At 40.7% G+C, this 16,936-nt stretch overlaps 1 protein-coding gene across 3 annotated transcripts; it reads left to right on the top strand.

Moving 5' to 3' along the window:
- The first annotated feature begins 1,421 nt into the window (after positions 1–1,421).
- On the top strand, positions 1,422–11,363 carry gata6 (GATA binding protein 6). 3 transcript variants are annotated; one of them, XM_020463401.2, is made up of 7 exons: positions 1,422–1,550; positions 2,415–3,377; positions 4,649–4,815; positions 5,493–5,618; positions 5,904–5,991; positions 6,139–6,227; positions 8,187–11,363. In XM_020463401.2, exons 2-7 carry the CDS (start codon positions 2,471–2,473, stop codon positions 8,355–8,357), a joined length of 1,548 nt encoding a protein of 515 aa, XP_020318990.2. In that variant the 5' UTR covers positions 1,422–1,550; positions 2,415–2,470; the 3' UTR covers positions 8,358–11,363. The 3 variants fall into 3 exon arrangements, with proteins under 3 accessions (XP_020318990.2, XP_031662889.1, XP_031662888.1); XM_031807029.1 differs by having other exon boundaries at positions 1,439–1,546; positions 8,187–8,760; XM_031807028.1 differs by lacking the exon at positions 1,422–1,550 and adding an exon at positions 1,808–2,126 and having other exon boundaries at positions 8,187–8,760.
- The last annotated feature ends 5,573 nt before the right edge of the window (positions 11,364–16,936 follow it).

Here is a 16,936-nt window from a genome sequence, read left to right as displayed (position 1 = left end):
GCGCGTTAAACCAATAGTCATAGTTCTGATACCTATTTTAGAAGTATGCAGTTGCTTACACCTCTCAGAGAACGTTTCTAAAATGCTACCTAGGTTTACCCTTTGCAAAGCAACGAAAAGTGAAAGGAATGCAAAGACCAAATTAAAAGAAGAATGGCCATTGTTTGAACCCATTTTACAAGAGGAGTCAAACAGAGGATAGAGCATTTTGCAATGGCTCGTGTCTCTCCTCTCTCTTTCAGTGCAACGAAATGGTGACCTATAATTTACCCTGAAAAGCGTATCGCCTAACAGTGTTATCCAGACAAAATGTAAATAGAAAGAAATACCAGTTGAATTCTTCCCAGGTCGACTAACGACGGGACTATTTGTTAACGTCTGGAAGGAGTGCTGAAGACTAGTAGTAAATGAATGGTTTAATTGACAACTCGTCACTTTTGATCATTTCACTGAGCCAATGTATATTCCAACTGAAGTAATCATCGCCAGTTCAATGTAAATCCTCTCTGCAACAACAGATACGTGCTGAGAGTTTGTGCTTCCGAGGCTGACCCCATTTAATCAATTTAAGGGTTCACTTAAATAAACTAACTGTGAATGGTCTGCCCTAACATAACGCCGAAATTGAGAATAAACAAATAAATAATCAAAAAGAGGCGATTTTAAAATAGCTGTTCTCAGCGAGGTTTGTATTTTAGGGCCTTTTTACTTTCTAATTATAATGATTTTATCATTCAATGTTAGTTATTTTAAGTATGGTGGAATTGATAGGCTATTAAATATTTCACTTTGTAAATTGAAAGGTTTTTCAATTGAATGTTATTTTTTAAACTCTATATTCGATGCCAACAGTTTTGTCGATAGTTCTGTAACATCTTACATTATTACAATGTATTGCTTGCCAGAACTTGTAAACACATTCTGAAGACTGTTAGCCTAGGGACTACTTAATTTGTCTAATGTCTATATTGATAGGCCTACTATAATTTGTGAGCCTCTGATAGGTTAATGTTCATCATGGTAGTCGTGGTTTGTACACCTAACTAATTTGAACGCAATATCCGTTTAAACCAGGCTTGATGTCAATTATGATAAATCCCCCTTTTTGCTCTAATTAAAACTCAGGTAATATCATATTTCTTTGAATATCTGAACTATTTTGTGAGTAAACCAATGTGCGATGCCAAAACAAGCTTTTCTCTGTATATGTATTTTCTCTGCTATATGAATTTCGATTTTATTTCAACAACAAAAAGTCAATAGCCTACCGTGAAACGTTAAATTGATTGCATGTACAGTTTGGGTCATTTTAGACATGATCAAGTCTCTCAAAGGCTAGCACCCTCAACCAGTTGATATGTTTGTTAAACTGAAATCCAATCAGAGAACGCCCTCAGATTCCAACTGCAGCCTCGAGAAGCGCCTCCTCTCTAAAAACCTCGTCAAGCGCGCAGTAGGCTAACGCTTTCATTCCTATCTTCCCAGAGACCAGCTACGACCCAGACACTATAGGAAACTTCAACGAGCGACCGATGGCACAGAACGAGTAGGTGTGTGGTGAATAATCCTTCCTCTCCTCTTTTGTCTTCTATGTTTCAGTCCAGTCTTGGTAAAACATCTGGTTTCAGTGATCGTGCTCCTGGGTGCCAGTTGCGCAGAACCTAAATCATTTGGGGTATTGGTTTGTCACAATTACCCTGCCTCTTGGGTCTTATCTGTTATGCTTCTTATCAAGCGGTTATCACTTTGCTCCAAAGATATATTGCATTTTGTTCCTATCTGTAACGGTGTGTGTTTTTTTTTTTGTAATTATGAAGAGGCTATCTCGAGAGGGGAGGACAAGGTTTTGACACGGATGGATTCAACTCCTCCGGTCAGAGCGCGCGGTGTGCTTACATTTCTAATGGATTAATACCTTAGGTGGTATTGCCAAACATGTCGTAACTATTAGTCTATAACCATCATATAGTTTTAATAGTGAGGATCGAGTATTGTGTGCTAAGTAACCTAGCCTTTCGCCTATCATTTTGTGTCATGTACTCAAAATTACGCGAATACGTTTCAAAATGAAACCAAGCCCCACATCAAGGGCTATGTTGGGTTTGTATTACGCAGTTTCCCAGAGGGTAAGCTATGGAATTGATATGATATTGTTATCATGGGGGATTACATGTTTCTTGCAAATTAATAGTATCGCTTGAAAGGTAATTCAAATGTAACTCTTTGGACCAAATCTTTGGGAAGAATATTTGAGATTGTAATAAGATTTTGATTACCTCATCTCATAGATCCTTTATGATACCAGAAATAGTTACTTGACGCCCAAGGACCTGTTTTAAGTTAACAATTCACAATATGATATACCCTTTTAGCCTACTTGATCTTGATAATAACATATTCTCTCTCATTCCCAGGGCAGACAACACCCTCACGATTTTCTAGCCCTACGGTGTATGGAAATTGATCCTGGATGGACCTGGGCGAAAACAGCTGGTCCATGGTCAAGCAAGAAGTGTCCAGCAGCCCAGGGTCACCGGCTGAACAGAGCTACTTACACGGCGGTCAGGACAGGAGGGACAGTCACGGCCACGCGCACGACTCGGAGGGACTCAGGTCACCGCCGACAACCGATCAACTTGACTTAGTGGGACACCGGCGCGACGAGGGGCCAGTTAGACCATCTCTACACTCCTACGTTCACTTCGGACACGGACACCACAACAACAACATTGCCCTGCCCACCACAGAGGACATCACGCTGTTCACGGATTTAGACCAGGGCAACAAACTAATCATCTCTAGTGGAGCGCACCCGCACCACAAGGGGGGCCTTATCGTCGACCCCAGCGACATGTATCAAACACTAGCCATCGCGGCGGCACACCAGAGCCAGGCGGGGTACGACTCGCCCTCTGGGGGCTATATGCACTCCAACCCCAACTCTCCAGTGTATGTACCGAGCTCCCGGGTGGGACCCATGATATCCAGCCTCCCTTATTTGCAAGCCAGCGGGTCGGCACAGCCTAGTCATGCGGTCACAAGCCATTCAGTCTGGTCGCAGTCTACTCCGGAGAGTCCCTCCTACAGCACCGGGAGTCCTCATACCTCCAACCGTTTCCATTACCCTCCAAGCCCGCCAATGAACAACGTAGCGTCCAGGGATAACGGCTACAGTAACCCACTGAATGTGGGCAGTCGAGACCAGTACGGTCTCCCTCGGCCCCTCGGTGGATCCTACGCCAGTCCCTACTCCCCGTATGTTGGACCGCAGCTATCCCAGTTGTCCTCGCCTTGGCCTGGAGGACCATTCGATAACACCATGTTGCACACTTTGCAAAGCAGAGGTGCGCCCTTGACGATTCGAGGACCCAATGGAGGTAGGCTTACTATTCTCAAAAGTGTCGAAGAAAGCTGATTAATGATGTGGACTTCCATTATGTGAGAACTTTAGTTCTCCATCTATCGAATAGCTGTTTAACGCATAAGCAACAAGGGCATGGGTGAAATAATGTGATGATAATTTACGATTACAAGTGTTTAGGTCTAATGGGCCCCAATAAATTCTAATTCAATTTGGTTAAGGAAATTATCGGAGCTAAAATACATGTTTTATAGTAATGGTAAGACATGGTAAATATGTTCCATTTTAGAATAGCAAGTTAATTAGGCTATATGTTTTATTTATTTAACTAGGTAAGTCAGTTGAGAACAAATTCGTATTTACAATGACTGCCCACACCGGCCAAACCCGGAAGACGCTAGGCCAATTGTGCGCCGCCCTATGGGACTCACAATGAAGGCCGGTTGTGATACAGCCTGGATTCAAACCACGGTGTCTGTAGTGTCGCCGATTATACTGAAATACAGTGCCTTAGACCGCTGCGCCACTCGGGAGCCCTACACTCTTAGAAAAAAAGGTTCTGGATAGAATCAAAAAGGATTCTATACTTGCTTCACATATGGCAACCCCAAAGGTTGGTAGAACCCCAATTTTGGTTCAGTGAAAAACCCCTGGTGTTCTGATGGGGTTCTGATCAAAGAACCCTACAAAATGGTTCGATATTAGAACCTTTAGGGGTGCCATAAATGAAGCAAGCAATATAACACTTTTTGGTTCTACCCGAAACCTTTTTTCTAAGAGTGAAGGCTATATATTAGTTACATAGGCTATTATCAATGCATTTGTTGCGTGAATTAAAGTTTAGGCCTATCCCTGATATCAAATGTTTTATAACGACTTCTAAACCTATCATATTTTGATATTTTTATTGGTGTAACTCAAATAAATACATTGTTGATTACACCCTCTGACTGCACATATAAAACCAGTATGGAAACATTATGAGTTTCTTAAAGTAACTTAATGCATTAGACATAGATAAAATAGCTAAAGTACAGTCAAACGTGCAATCTCCTTGTGTATTGAATGTATAATCTTAATTTGCTATCACATATGCCTAGAATATACCTCATTTTGAAAATAATGGTGAATAATCTTTTTTTTTTCAACAAATGTACAATGTACGATAACATATTTCAAGGCAGGTGCTCAATTAAGCCTATGAAAAATCATGGCTCTTTTAATGCCCAAGCACCTCTCTGAAGTGTCATGTAAGTGATTGGTGTATTGCCTATCTGTTTCCCGCAGATATTCTCGACGACCTGGGAGAGAGCAGGGAATGCGTCAACTGCGGCTCCATCTCAACGCCGCTCTGGAGACGCGATGGCACGGGCCACTTTCTCTGCAACGCCTGCGGCCTGTACAGCAAAATGAATGGACTCAGTCGGCCATTAATTAAACCACAGAAGCGGATGGTAAGCTGAACACGCTCAGGGGACTACTTAACCACTCAATTTCCTGTCTATTTATTTAAAGCAATGGCTTAAGGTTATCACCTCAGATCTCTATACTCCTTATGGTGATTTTTTGGGGGGACAAAAAATTCACTTAAACGGTAGACCATTTTATTGCACCCTCAATTTAGCCAGCGTTCATATATTAACAAGGTCATTCTGGCTGTCATATCGGTAATTTAGTCAGGGTCAACAAGTGTACAGAGGCTACGTGACGGAAAAAAAAAACTTTTCAGACACACATTCTCCTGGCGCCATTACGCAGTTATTACGCACACTAACAAACGACTGATGCCCTTTTTCCACGAACTCACTGACAATGAAATTCATGGTAATAAGCTGAACGTAACTGCCAGTTAAATGGATGACATGAATATGACCAATATTATTGTTCGGAAATTAGTGCAGATAACAGAAAGAGAGTCATAAGTCATAAGAGAGGAGAATCCATGCCCTTCATATCCAATGATGAATTAAAGTGCTTGGATCACAGCCAAAGATTCCATTAGTCAGGTAGCCGCGGGCTCAGACATCTCTCAATTTCACGTTTACAGCACACGCTCACCTTTGCTTAATCGTAGCTTCATATCTTTATGTTCCAGTGTGTTTATCGTTGTTTATATATTGCCTTTTCCCAGTCATCATCCCGGCGAATCGGCCTCTCCTGCGCCAACTGTCAGACGAGCACAACCACCTTGTGGCGCAGAAACGCAGAAGGAGAACCGGTCTGCAACGCATGTGGGCTCTACACAAAATTACATGGAGTAAGACACAATCTTTACATTATGTCACAAGTTACCCCTTTTTATTAACTTCATGTTCGACAAATGCAGAGAATATTGTAACTGACACGTGCCTAATTACCGTGCGTAATTGTTTCAATGACTATGGAGAACAATATTAAACGGGATCAGTGTATTCAGTGTGTCTAATCAATAATAATTATTATTAATAATAAAGTTTATATTTAAAGGACAATGTACATGTTTTCATTCATTGTACGTGTAACCAAAAAACATGACAGACTAATGTAGTCGTTATTTTTGCAGGTACCTCGGCCGCTCGCAATGAAGAAAGAGGGAATTCAGACGAGGAAAAGAAAACCTAAAACTTTGAACAAAACCAAGGGATCCTCTGGTAAGCAGATCTCTCTCTCTCTCTCTCTCTCTCTCTCTCTCTCTCTCTCTCTCTCTCTCTCCCTCTCTCTCTCTGTTGTATAATTGAAATGCTTCACTTACATGGTTCTCTTTATATATATATACTTTTTAAATCATTTTACCACAGGAAATAGTAATTCAGTCGCCATGACTCCGACGTCGACGTCTTCTTCCAACTCTGAAGACTGCTCGAAGAACAGCTCTCCCAACACGCAGGTGCCAGGGTTAATACGAACGATCCATATTTTGATATAGCGTATTCAAAAAGAAAACGGGATAGGTGCGGGATAGACCGCGTGTGTTATAAAAACGGACTCAAGGTCGTTTGCAATTGAGATTCGACTGTTGTCCCCTCCTCGGATATGTCTTGTGTAACAAATTATGCACGGCTGAATTCTTCCCACACATTTCAGTTAGCGTCAAATATAAGTCCACGGTTTTGGTAGGATAGACCCACTTTTACTTTATATATATATATATATATGAAATAGGATTTTATCGTTTTATTTATTGCACTAATTGGTATTCTTTTGAATGAATACTGTTGACAAATGTAGGAGCAGGCAGGCTAATAATACACTTTCATCTTATATGTTCATGATAGCAATAATATTGGCCTGATAATACTGGATTCATAAGTATTGAGTCATACGGTATGTGGGATGTAGCCTACTGTATCTGGTGTCTTCAGGGGTATTTAAAGGCTGTCTGTAATGGGTTCTGGGAAGTGGTCTGCATTTCTCAGAGATGATGCTCTTCGGAATTTTGTCCTAAAACATAGTCTCTGATTTGTTCCAAATGAAACAATATTACAGGGCTATTTAAAGTACATTTTATTCATGACATTTGTCTGTTCCTATCATTTGATAAATGGGCCGGTTTGCTATAATAATGTGGAGATTCACTGCATATAGGCCTATACACTGAGTGTACAAAACATTATGAACACCTGTTCTTTGCATGACAGACTCACCAGGCGAACGCTGATGTCACTCAGTGTATCCTTCTAAAGAAGGATTTTTAAGCCTTGAGACAACTGAGACATGGGTTGTGTATGTGTGCCATTCAGAGGGTAAATGGGCAAGACAAAAGATGTAAGTGCCTTTGAATGGGGTATGGTAGTAGGTGCCGGTTTGTTTCACAAACTGCAACTTTGCTTGTTTTTCCACACGCAACAGTTTCCCGTGTGTATCAAGAGTGATCCACCACTCATTGAGACTGCTCTGAGGGCAAAACTCAAGATCAGGAAGGTGTTCTTAATGTTTTGTACACTCAATGTATATCCATTTTAGCAGTTACAAATTAAGATTTATCATTGATAGGCTTCTGGAAGCACTGGCTGTGACTATAGAAAACCAATGGAGAATAGGAGGGTCGTTCCACAGATTCCGTGCCTTTTAAGAAATGTAATTTGGCCCCAAAAAGTTTGATAGCGCCTTATTTTCACATTCTGTCATTAAGAGCACATTTTCAACTTCATCAAAAATACATTTTCCCATCTCAAGATTTGATATAAAAACGTACTATGGTGAGTGCCTGTTAAGTGGCAAATAAAGTACCAGGGTTGACCGTAACAGGGTTGACCGTAACAGGGTTGACCGTAACAGGGTTGACCGTAACAGGGTTGACCATAACAGGGTTGACGATTTCATCTTAAATCAGCCTTAAATCCCCTTGTGACAGGAGGAATGGAAGCTTGTTGTGTGCAACAGGGAGCAGCAATTGATTTCAAGCTTTAAAAAAGTAAACAAAATGTGCTAAAACATTTCTAGCTTGTCTATCTATGGTTAAGAAGGTGGATGTGTTATGCTTCAACCGATCAGTTTTCTACCACAAAACACCAGAAAATGGCCCAAAATAGTCAAACCAGCTCACCGGCTTTTACACTATTGACTATTAGATATTCAATGTTTCTTATTTAAATGTTTTAAGAATAGTTTCACCATATTAAAAACGAGTGTTCAGTTCACATAACAGGGTTCATGTAATTTATTGAATGATACATGTGGTCTATATTTAAGGGCACTTCATGTAATATACCAGGCTTTTAAAATTCAATATTGGTTCACAATTTCTAGTAAAAATATCAAAGGGATGCAAAAAGGCAGTTATTTTATGGAAAGACCCAGTCATTTCTTTTGAATCTGTGACTAACATTTCTCTGTCCTATTCCAGGTCCAGTCCTCTGTCCTGAGTGGACCAGCTGATGGCTCAGGCTCTGATGGCTCTGCCGTCGTGAAGTACCCAGGCCAGGATAGTCTCTACACCAGTGTGGGCCTCACCCAGTCTCCAGACATAGCCGGCTCCGTCAGGGGAGAGTCCTGGTGCCCCATGGCTCTTGCCTGAGTCATGAGCTGTGGATGGAACCCACCACACTATCCTCTCTCTCTCTCTCTGGATGTCCTGCTGCTGTGTGGTGGAAATATTCTGTGCCTTGATGGTTCTGGGTCTGTTTCCTACTTCCCAGCTAACAACAGTTGGACAGAGACAGCCCCCCCCCCCCCCCCCTCCACGCTCATGCAAGTTTGAAACGTCTGTGGAATATTTGGGATTGATTTCCAGAATTATATGAGAAAACCTTAGTGCCTTAACAGAAAGGGAAATATGTGAGAGGAGGCCTGTTGATGCATTCTTGACACTCTGCAGTTCGGATGTGTTCCGGACCGACCTGCTGTTCTCTCTCTCTCTCTCTCTCTCTCTCTCTCTCTCTCTCTCTCTCTCTCTCTCTCTCTCTCTCTCTCTCTCTCTCTCTCTCTCTCTCTCTCTCTCTCTCTCTCTCTCTCTCTCTCTCTCTCTCTCTCTCTCTCTCTCTCTCTCTCCTCTCCTCTCCTCTCCTCTCCTCTCCTCTCCTCTCCTCTCCTCTCCTCTCCTCTCCTCTCCTCTCCTCTCCTCTCCTCTCCTCTCCTCTCCTCTCCTCTCCTCTCCTCTCCTCTCCTCTCCTCTCCTCTCCTCTCCTCTCCTCTCCTCTCCTCTCCTCTCCTCTCCTCTCCTCTCCTCTCCTCTCCTCTCCTCTCCGCTCTCGCTCTCGCTCTCGCTCTCTTTCTCTCGCTCAGCTATGGAGGTGGATAAAATGTCTGAAATGAAGAAACCTGTACATAATGTTATGGATTCCCCCACTCAAGACTAAGGTGGTTAATTGGATATTAGTGCTTAAGAAAAGCGCAACCATGCATACAGAGGACATTTTGATTATCATTTTTTTGCAACTGGAATCAAGCTATCAAGTTACCAAGACAACCTTCCTGAATCAAGAGAAAGTATTTATTAATCTTCCATTGTTGAAAATATGACTATGATTGTTAAATAAAGATATGAACATAGAGTAGAACTGAAACAACAAAAAAATCTTATATCTTTGTTTTTTAATATACTTTTGTATTTCCTTATCTCTTGTTGAGTTAGTAGTTGTTTAACAGTGATCGTAAATCTGCACGTTTTTCCACTGATAGCTCTCACTGTATCTGACTGAAACTCTTGGTTTTAAACAGGGTATCAAAGACTGCGACATCCTATGTCGGTCAGTTTTTGTTTTGAATGATTAACTCAATTCGCAAATAATTAAATCCTACAGATTAAATTAAAATGCTCTTCACTTTATGGTACTATTTTTTAAAGAAATTGGTAGAAGTGGGTTTTTTTAGGCGAGGAAAAGAGAGAACATGTCCGCAAAATCTTTGACACGTGTACAACAGCTAGCTAAGTACTGTTTGAATGAATGGCACCCACAATTGTTTTATAGATGCATATTTTTGTTACAATACAAAACGGCAAAAGAAGACTGCTGCAATATTATCTGGCTGCAACAAAGACTACCTAACTGGTAGAAACAGTATACATTTATACATGCATTTGATGTTTATATACAATTTGACAAAAATGAAATGAAAAGGCTAAATAAGGTCAACATAAAATACTGTAATGTTGCTATATGGACAAACATATGCGGAATTGATAAATTGCCCCTAATAAGTTTTTGGTTGATAAAAGAGTAATGGCTGTTCCTACAACCAACTGTAGACTGTCATAAAACAAAATTAGTCAATGAGAAAAATGTTACACATTTACCCACGGTGATGAAACTGTAGCTTCAATTGAGAATAATCTTAAAAGTGTGATTTATGCCAATAATTATGTTTCAGTGACGTGAAAATATTCATCTGTAGGTAGAAAACAACCTTTCACTGGTTTCAAGACATAATGACCTTATATGACAAATCACTGTTGATTTTGGTTTGACTCAACACGCAACAAAAAGTGGAATACAAACGCGCCCTTGTATTTTTACTCAAAATATGTCAAAAGCTCTACAGTACATATTCCTGACTTTCAACTTTTGAAGTGGAAATATGACTTTCCCATTCAATACACAGATCATACTGTATGTCTCCCTCTCCACCAGCAGGGGTGTGAATGGCGCCTCGCTCAGCAGAACTCTCGGTGGATCCATTTTAGGGCCAGACAAATTCCTCTCGTTCTCTGGGGAATGTCAATTTTCGGTGGAATGAATCTGAAGGTCATTGTGAAACTGCCGTTTTAAAATGCATTTCAGTTTCACCATCAGGGTCGTTCAGCTGAAACGGGGCCTGGTAATAGTTTTTTTTCTGGACTTATTTATTTTTTGAAATATCATGTTTATTAATAACATTGTTTTTCCAATTTTTTTTGTTTGGATATTTGTATTTCTTTGGTTGGTTGTTTTTATCCTTGATACAGTTTTAAATGATATTATTTCAATATTTGAAATAAATTGTTCTGTTGATATGTGAATTTTGGAATAATTGCCCATCTTAGAATATTTTAAGGAAATCTACACGTTGTTGGTGTGTCGTTGTATCACAGTGTTTTTGTGGTATGTGCCAGAGTTTGCAGCAAGAGTTTTAGCTCCATCTAGCCAATTGCTGTGAAGGTACATATAACCATTTTGAAATTGTGATATTAAATAACCCCTTATATTTGAATAATATGTAGACATTTGTTGTTATATTGGCATTAAATAAATTGGCAGTGGTACTCCTCACTTAAATTCTTTCACCTCATGATTCAGGGAGGTTCGAAAAAAGCTAGTAGCCTACGGATATTCCGAAATATAAATCGCCTTAGCCTACTTTCCATTTTTTTTTTTAAATTGAACTTGTATGAAGATTTCCACTATATTACATCATGCTGGAATAATAAACCAAACGTTATCAAAACGTTTATTAAAACTGTGTACAGTTTGTACATTTTTAAGATGGTACCTTCAAGGGAAATATGTTATGAGAAGCTGCAATGGATCCCCGAGGGTTTTGAATTTCCAGACAGTGTTGGTCTAGTTGTTTTCTCATTCTGTATTAAAATGAGCCTTTCCTCTTACACACAACAACAATTGCTTCTTTACGCCATGATATGCAATCACTACAATGGTTTTATCAGTGTTTTCAATGTGTGTTAAATCAAGTGTATTGTGCCTGTCACAGTGTGAAATATATTGAATATAGCTTGTAAATTATACCATAGGTAGACACAGACATTTTAGAGATGGCTAGATTTATGCCTGAGCTTTAGGTTATCTGGCTGCAATTTTGACATATTGATGTTGGAGAGTTTATTGAGTGTCAGCGTAGCTATGTTCAAAATTGCACTGCACATCAACCAGATACATCATTTAGAGATAAAAGTTATTTAAATGTTGTTTCACTTTTATTATAAGAAAATGGCAATTGTTTTGTACTACCTGTCCCCTTGCACGATACTAGTTTTGAGCAGACCAGTGTAGGAAAAACATTATTATAATCCATTATTTTGATAATGTCACCAGTTCAATATCTTCAACAACTTTATTTTAAACTTTTGGATCTTTTGTATTTTATTCCTCTATAGCACATGCCCAAGGAGTTGGCAAGTGTCTGCAGGCTTAATTTCCCTCCAGTCTTTGCCTGAGGGGTTGCAGTTATGCATCATCCATATTAAAGGTACAAAGCAGCTTGAATTGATCTCAATATCAAATCATTTCTGGGTAACAATTGAATACTTTAGTATGATTGTTTTTTAAATTGACATTTTCAACAAGAAACAAACTTATAAAAGAGCAATTTCTCAAGGAAATGTTTTACTAGGACTGTCATGTGGTAGTCTGAGTGGGATTTGCCGTCCTTATTGGTCTTTGAACTAATTGGCAGGCCAAAACTCCCTTCGACCAAAACAAGGCTGATATTTCAGGCTGTCATTTCAGCCGGTCTCATCAAACAGCTCTTATCATCCTTTTCACAATTTCACAGTATTATTCCAACCTCGTAGTGTGGAAATATATATATATAAAACACAGGTAAATCACGTTTTTGATTGCAATGGGCCTTTAACAGAAATGACCTCACACAAACTTTAAATAGGCTCTGCTGCAAATGAGACAAATTACAAACTTTCCTTTAGATATGTAAATCAAACGTAGTGTGAAACCTAAAATAAGAACAAATATTTATAGGTCTATGAATTTATGAAGTGGTCCTAGGCTAGTAATGTCTTCCAGGTACACTTTGCAGCAGTCCCCATGGATCAACTTTTTTTGGTTCCAGGTAGAAGTATTTGGGGTTCGATGTGGAAAGGGTTCTACAAGGAACCCAAAAGAAGCAGAAGCAGAAATTCTACTTGGAACCAAAAGGGGTTATTCAAAGGGTTCTCCTATGGGGACAGCCGAAGAACCCTTTTAGGTTCGAGTTAGCACCTTTTTTTCTAAGAGGATTCACAACACGTTACATCACCGAGGCCCTCCTCCCATTTGTTACTCTGAATTCATGTGCTTAGGCTTGAGGGTCATGCGCATGACAACAGTCACTCTATGTTATTTCACCATCTGTAGCTGTGAAGATCGGTAGTAAGAACTGACAAGTGACACAAACCAAAGCCTCAAACCTATTTTAGGAGTTTGGTGAATGGTGCAATAGGCTGATGTATTTGTCACTGAGCAGCATAACAGAGTCTTATCTGTGTTGAATGTGCTATTCTAAATTGGCAGAGACAGAAAGAGAGAGAGAGAGAATTAGAGTGAAAGAGCAAGTGTGTGTGAGAGAGAGAGAAAGAAAGACAGAGAGAGAGAGAAGGATACACACACACAGCAACTGACGCCTAAGGCTGCTTTATTTAGACAGTGAGTAAGAGAGTCCGTGTCACTCCCGAGGGCAGCGCTACTGAGTTGAAAGTCCTCTGGCGGGAGGACTGGAGCCAAGGTAAACAGTTAGCAGCACAGCACAGCATGAGGACAGAGAGACTGCAAGCCTGGGTAACATTCATTAGGGCACACCGTATTATCTTAGAAAAAGGGTATCAAAAGGGTTCTTCAGGCTGCCGCATAGAACTCTCCATAGAACTCTCTGTGGAAAGGGTTCTACATGGAACTCAAAATGGTTCTACCTGGAAACAAAAAAGGGTTCTTCAAAGGGTTCTCCTATGGGGACAGCCGAAGAGCCCTTTAAGGTTCTAGATAGCACCTTTTTTTCTAATAGAGTAGTAAACTATTTTTTCAATGGAAAACAAAAACCAGCGGCTCTTATTGGAAAAATATAGGGAATTTGTCCCTGTCTTAGACTGTTTTCTTCCGTTGGGTCCTAATCAGTGGAGGCTCCTCAGAGGAGGAAGGGGAGGACCACCCTTCTCAGTGAATTTCATAAAAATAAAAATGGTAAAACATTAAAAAAGTTATAATTTTTTATATAAAACTATACTAAATATAATTAGGTTACAGAATAACTGATTAAAACACACTATTTTGCAAAGAAGGTCTACAGTAGCATTAACAGCACTCTGTAAGGTAGCACCATGTTATACCCGGAGGACAGCTAGCTTCCATCCTGCTCTGGGTACATTGACTTCAATACAAAACCTTGGAGGCTCACGGTTCTCACCCCCTTCCATAGACTTACACAGTAATTATGTAACTTCCGGAGGATGTCCTCCAGCCTATCAGAGCTTTTGCAGCAGGAACTGACATGTTGTCCACCCAAACAAAGGATCAGAGAATTAATCTAGTACTGAAAGCATAAACTACAGCTAGCTAGCACTGCAGTGTATAAAAGCTGGTGAGTAGTTGACTCAAAGAGATAGAAAGACAATAGTTGAACAGTTTTGAACAAATTAATGTCTTCCAAAATTGAGAAGCAAGAGAGAAATAGAGCAAGAGATAAAGATTGTCATTTTTTTTAAACTTTCAGTTTCACTTACTTAGCTAGCAAATGCAGCTAGCTAGTTTAGCCTACTGAAAAACCCTGCTCAAACAGAGCAATGCTATGTTAGCTGTGTTAGCTAGCTGGCTATGACTTTCCAACACAACACTGGAACTCTTCCGAGTCAAGGTAAACTTTTGGTATTACTAATCTATTGCCACTGGGGCCCGCCAGTGTAACTGCTTACTGACTAACGTTACTGCATGATTGTAGCTGGGTTCTATTAGTTATGCTGACTATGACATTACTTCAGCTAATATGGTGACAATGATGTAGGCTGTTTGGCTTGGAAAGTTTTTTTTCGCCTGGTCACATACAGCTGATTTGTTGTGCATCGAAGTCCACAAGCAAAGGGAAGATGACTAATACAATGTGGCTGTTATGAGAGTAAACAGAAGCAAACAACAAAATGGGGATAAACATACCTGAATTTGTCCAATAGAAACCTTCGCATGTAACTGTTGGACTAATGATTACATCAGCTAAATACAGAAAATAGTGAGCAAGGCGGTATTCAATGTCACTTTCTGTCACCTCAAATTTGTCTCTCGACCTGTGTGTACCTACGTTGTAAACCTTCATTCATAGGGTAGGTTGTAGCAACCTCATGATGGGTATAGGGGAAATCTGAGTGTTATGTAGTGGCCTAAACCTATCAATGTTACATGGAACTGGGTGAATGGAATATGAATGAAGGACATTTATTTTATTTATTTATTTCACCTTTATTTAACCAGGTAGGCTAGTTGAGAACAAGTTCTCATTTGCAACTGCGACCTGGCCAAGACAAAGCGTAGCAATTCGACACATACAACAACACAGAGTTACACATGGAATAAACAAAACATACAGTCAATAATACAGTAGAACAAAAGAAAACAAAAAGTCTATATACAGTGAGTGCAAATGAGGTAAGTTACAGAAATAAATAGGCCATGGTGGCGAAGTAATTACAATATAGCAATTAAACACTGGAATGGTAGATCGGCAGAAGATGAATGTGCAGGTAGAGATACTGGGGTGCAAAGGAGCAAAATAAATAAATAAACAAATACCAGTATGGGGATGAAGTAGGTAGATAGATGAGCTGTTTACAGATAGGCTAAGTACAGGTGCAGTGGTCTGTAAACTGCTCTGACAGCTGGTGCTTAAAGCTAGTGAGGGAGATGTGAGTCTCCAGCTTCAGAGAGTTTTGCAATTCGTTCCAGTCATGGGCAGCAGAGAACTGGAAGGAAAGGAGGAAAGGAGGAATTGGCTTTGGGGGTGACCAGTGAGATATACCTGCTGGTGCGAGTGCTACGAGTGGGTGCTGCTATGGTGACCAGTGAGCTGAGATAAGGCGGGGCTTTACCTAGCAGAGACTTGTAGATAACCTGTAGCCTGTGGGTTTGGCGACGAGTATGAAGCGAGGGCCAACCAACGAGAGTGTACAGGTCGCAATGGTGGGTAGTGTATGGGGCTTTGGTGACAAAACGGATGGCACTGCGATAGACTGCATCCAGTTTGTTGAGCATAGTGTTGGAGGCTATTTTATAGATGACATCACCGAAGTCGAGGATTGGTAGGATGGTCAGTTTTACGAGGGTATGTTTGGCAGCATGAGTGAAGGATGCTTAGTTGCGATATAGGAAGCCGATTCTAGATTAAATTTTGGATTGGAGATGCTTAATGTGAGTCTGGAAGGAGAGTTTACAGTCTAACCAGACACCCAGGTATTTGTAGTTGTCCACGTATTCTAAGTCAGAGCCGTCTAAAGTATTGATGCTGGACGGGCGAGCAGGTGCGGGCAGCGATCGATTGAAAAGCATGCATTTAGTTTTACTTGCATTTAAGATCAGTTGGAGGCCACGGAAGGAGAGTTGTATGGCATTGAAGCTCGTCTGGAGGTTAGTTAACACAGTGTCCAAGGAGGGGCCAGAAGTATACAGAATGGTGTCGTCTGCGTAGAAGTGGATCAGAGAATCACCAGCAGCAAGAGCAACATCATTGATGTATACAGAAAAGAGAGTCGGTCCGAGAATTGAACCCTGTGGCACACCCATAGAGACTGTCACAGGCCCTCCGATTTGACACACTATCAGAGAAGTAGTTGGTAAACCAGGCGAGGCAATCATTTGAGAAACCAGGGCTGTCAAGTCTGCCAATAAGAATGTTGTGATTTACAGAGTTGAAAGCCTTGGCCAGGTCGATGAATACGGCTGCACAGTAATGTCTCTTATCGATGGCGGTTATGATGTCGTTTAGACCCTTGAGCGTGGCTGAGGTGCACCCATGACCAGCTCTGAAACCAGATTGCATAGCGGAGAAGGTATGGTGGGATTCGAAATGGTCAGTAATCTGTTTGTTAACTTGGCTTTCGAAGACCTTAGAAAGACAGGGTAGGATAGATATAGGTCTGTAGCAGTTTGGGTCTAGAGTGTCACCCCCTTTGAAGAGGGGGATGACCGTGGCAGCTTTCCAATCTTTGGGAATCTCAGACGATACGAAAGAGAGGTTGAACAGGCTAGTAAATAGGGGTTGCAACAATTTCGGCAGATAATTTTAGAAAGCGAGGGTCCAGATTGTCTAGCCCGGCTGATTTGTAGGGGTCCAGATTTTGCAGCTCTTTCAGAACATCGGCTATCTGGATTTGGGTAAAGGAGAAATGGTGGGGGCTTTGGCGGATTGCTGTGGAGGGTGCCGGGCAGTTGGACATCTAATATGCTGTAATAGAAATTAGACCATGCTCCC

Source organism: Oncorhynchus kisutch, linkage group LG27 (genome assembly GCF_002021735.2).
Source record: "Oncorhynchus kisutch isolate 150728-3 linkage group LG27, Okis_V2, whole genome shotgun sequence".
NCBI lineage: Eukaryota > Metazoa > Chordata > Actinopteri > Salmoniformes > Salmonidae > Oncorhynchus > Oncorhynchus kisutch.
Note: the sequence above shows the minus strand (reverse complement) of the source record. Positions and strands in the feature narration are given on the sequence as shown.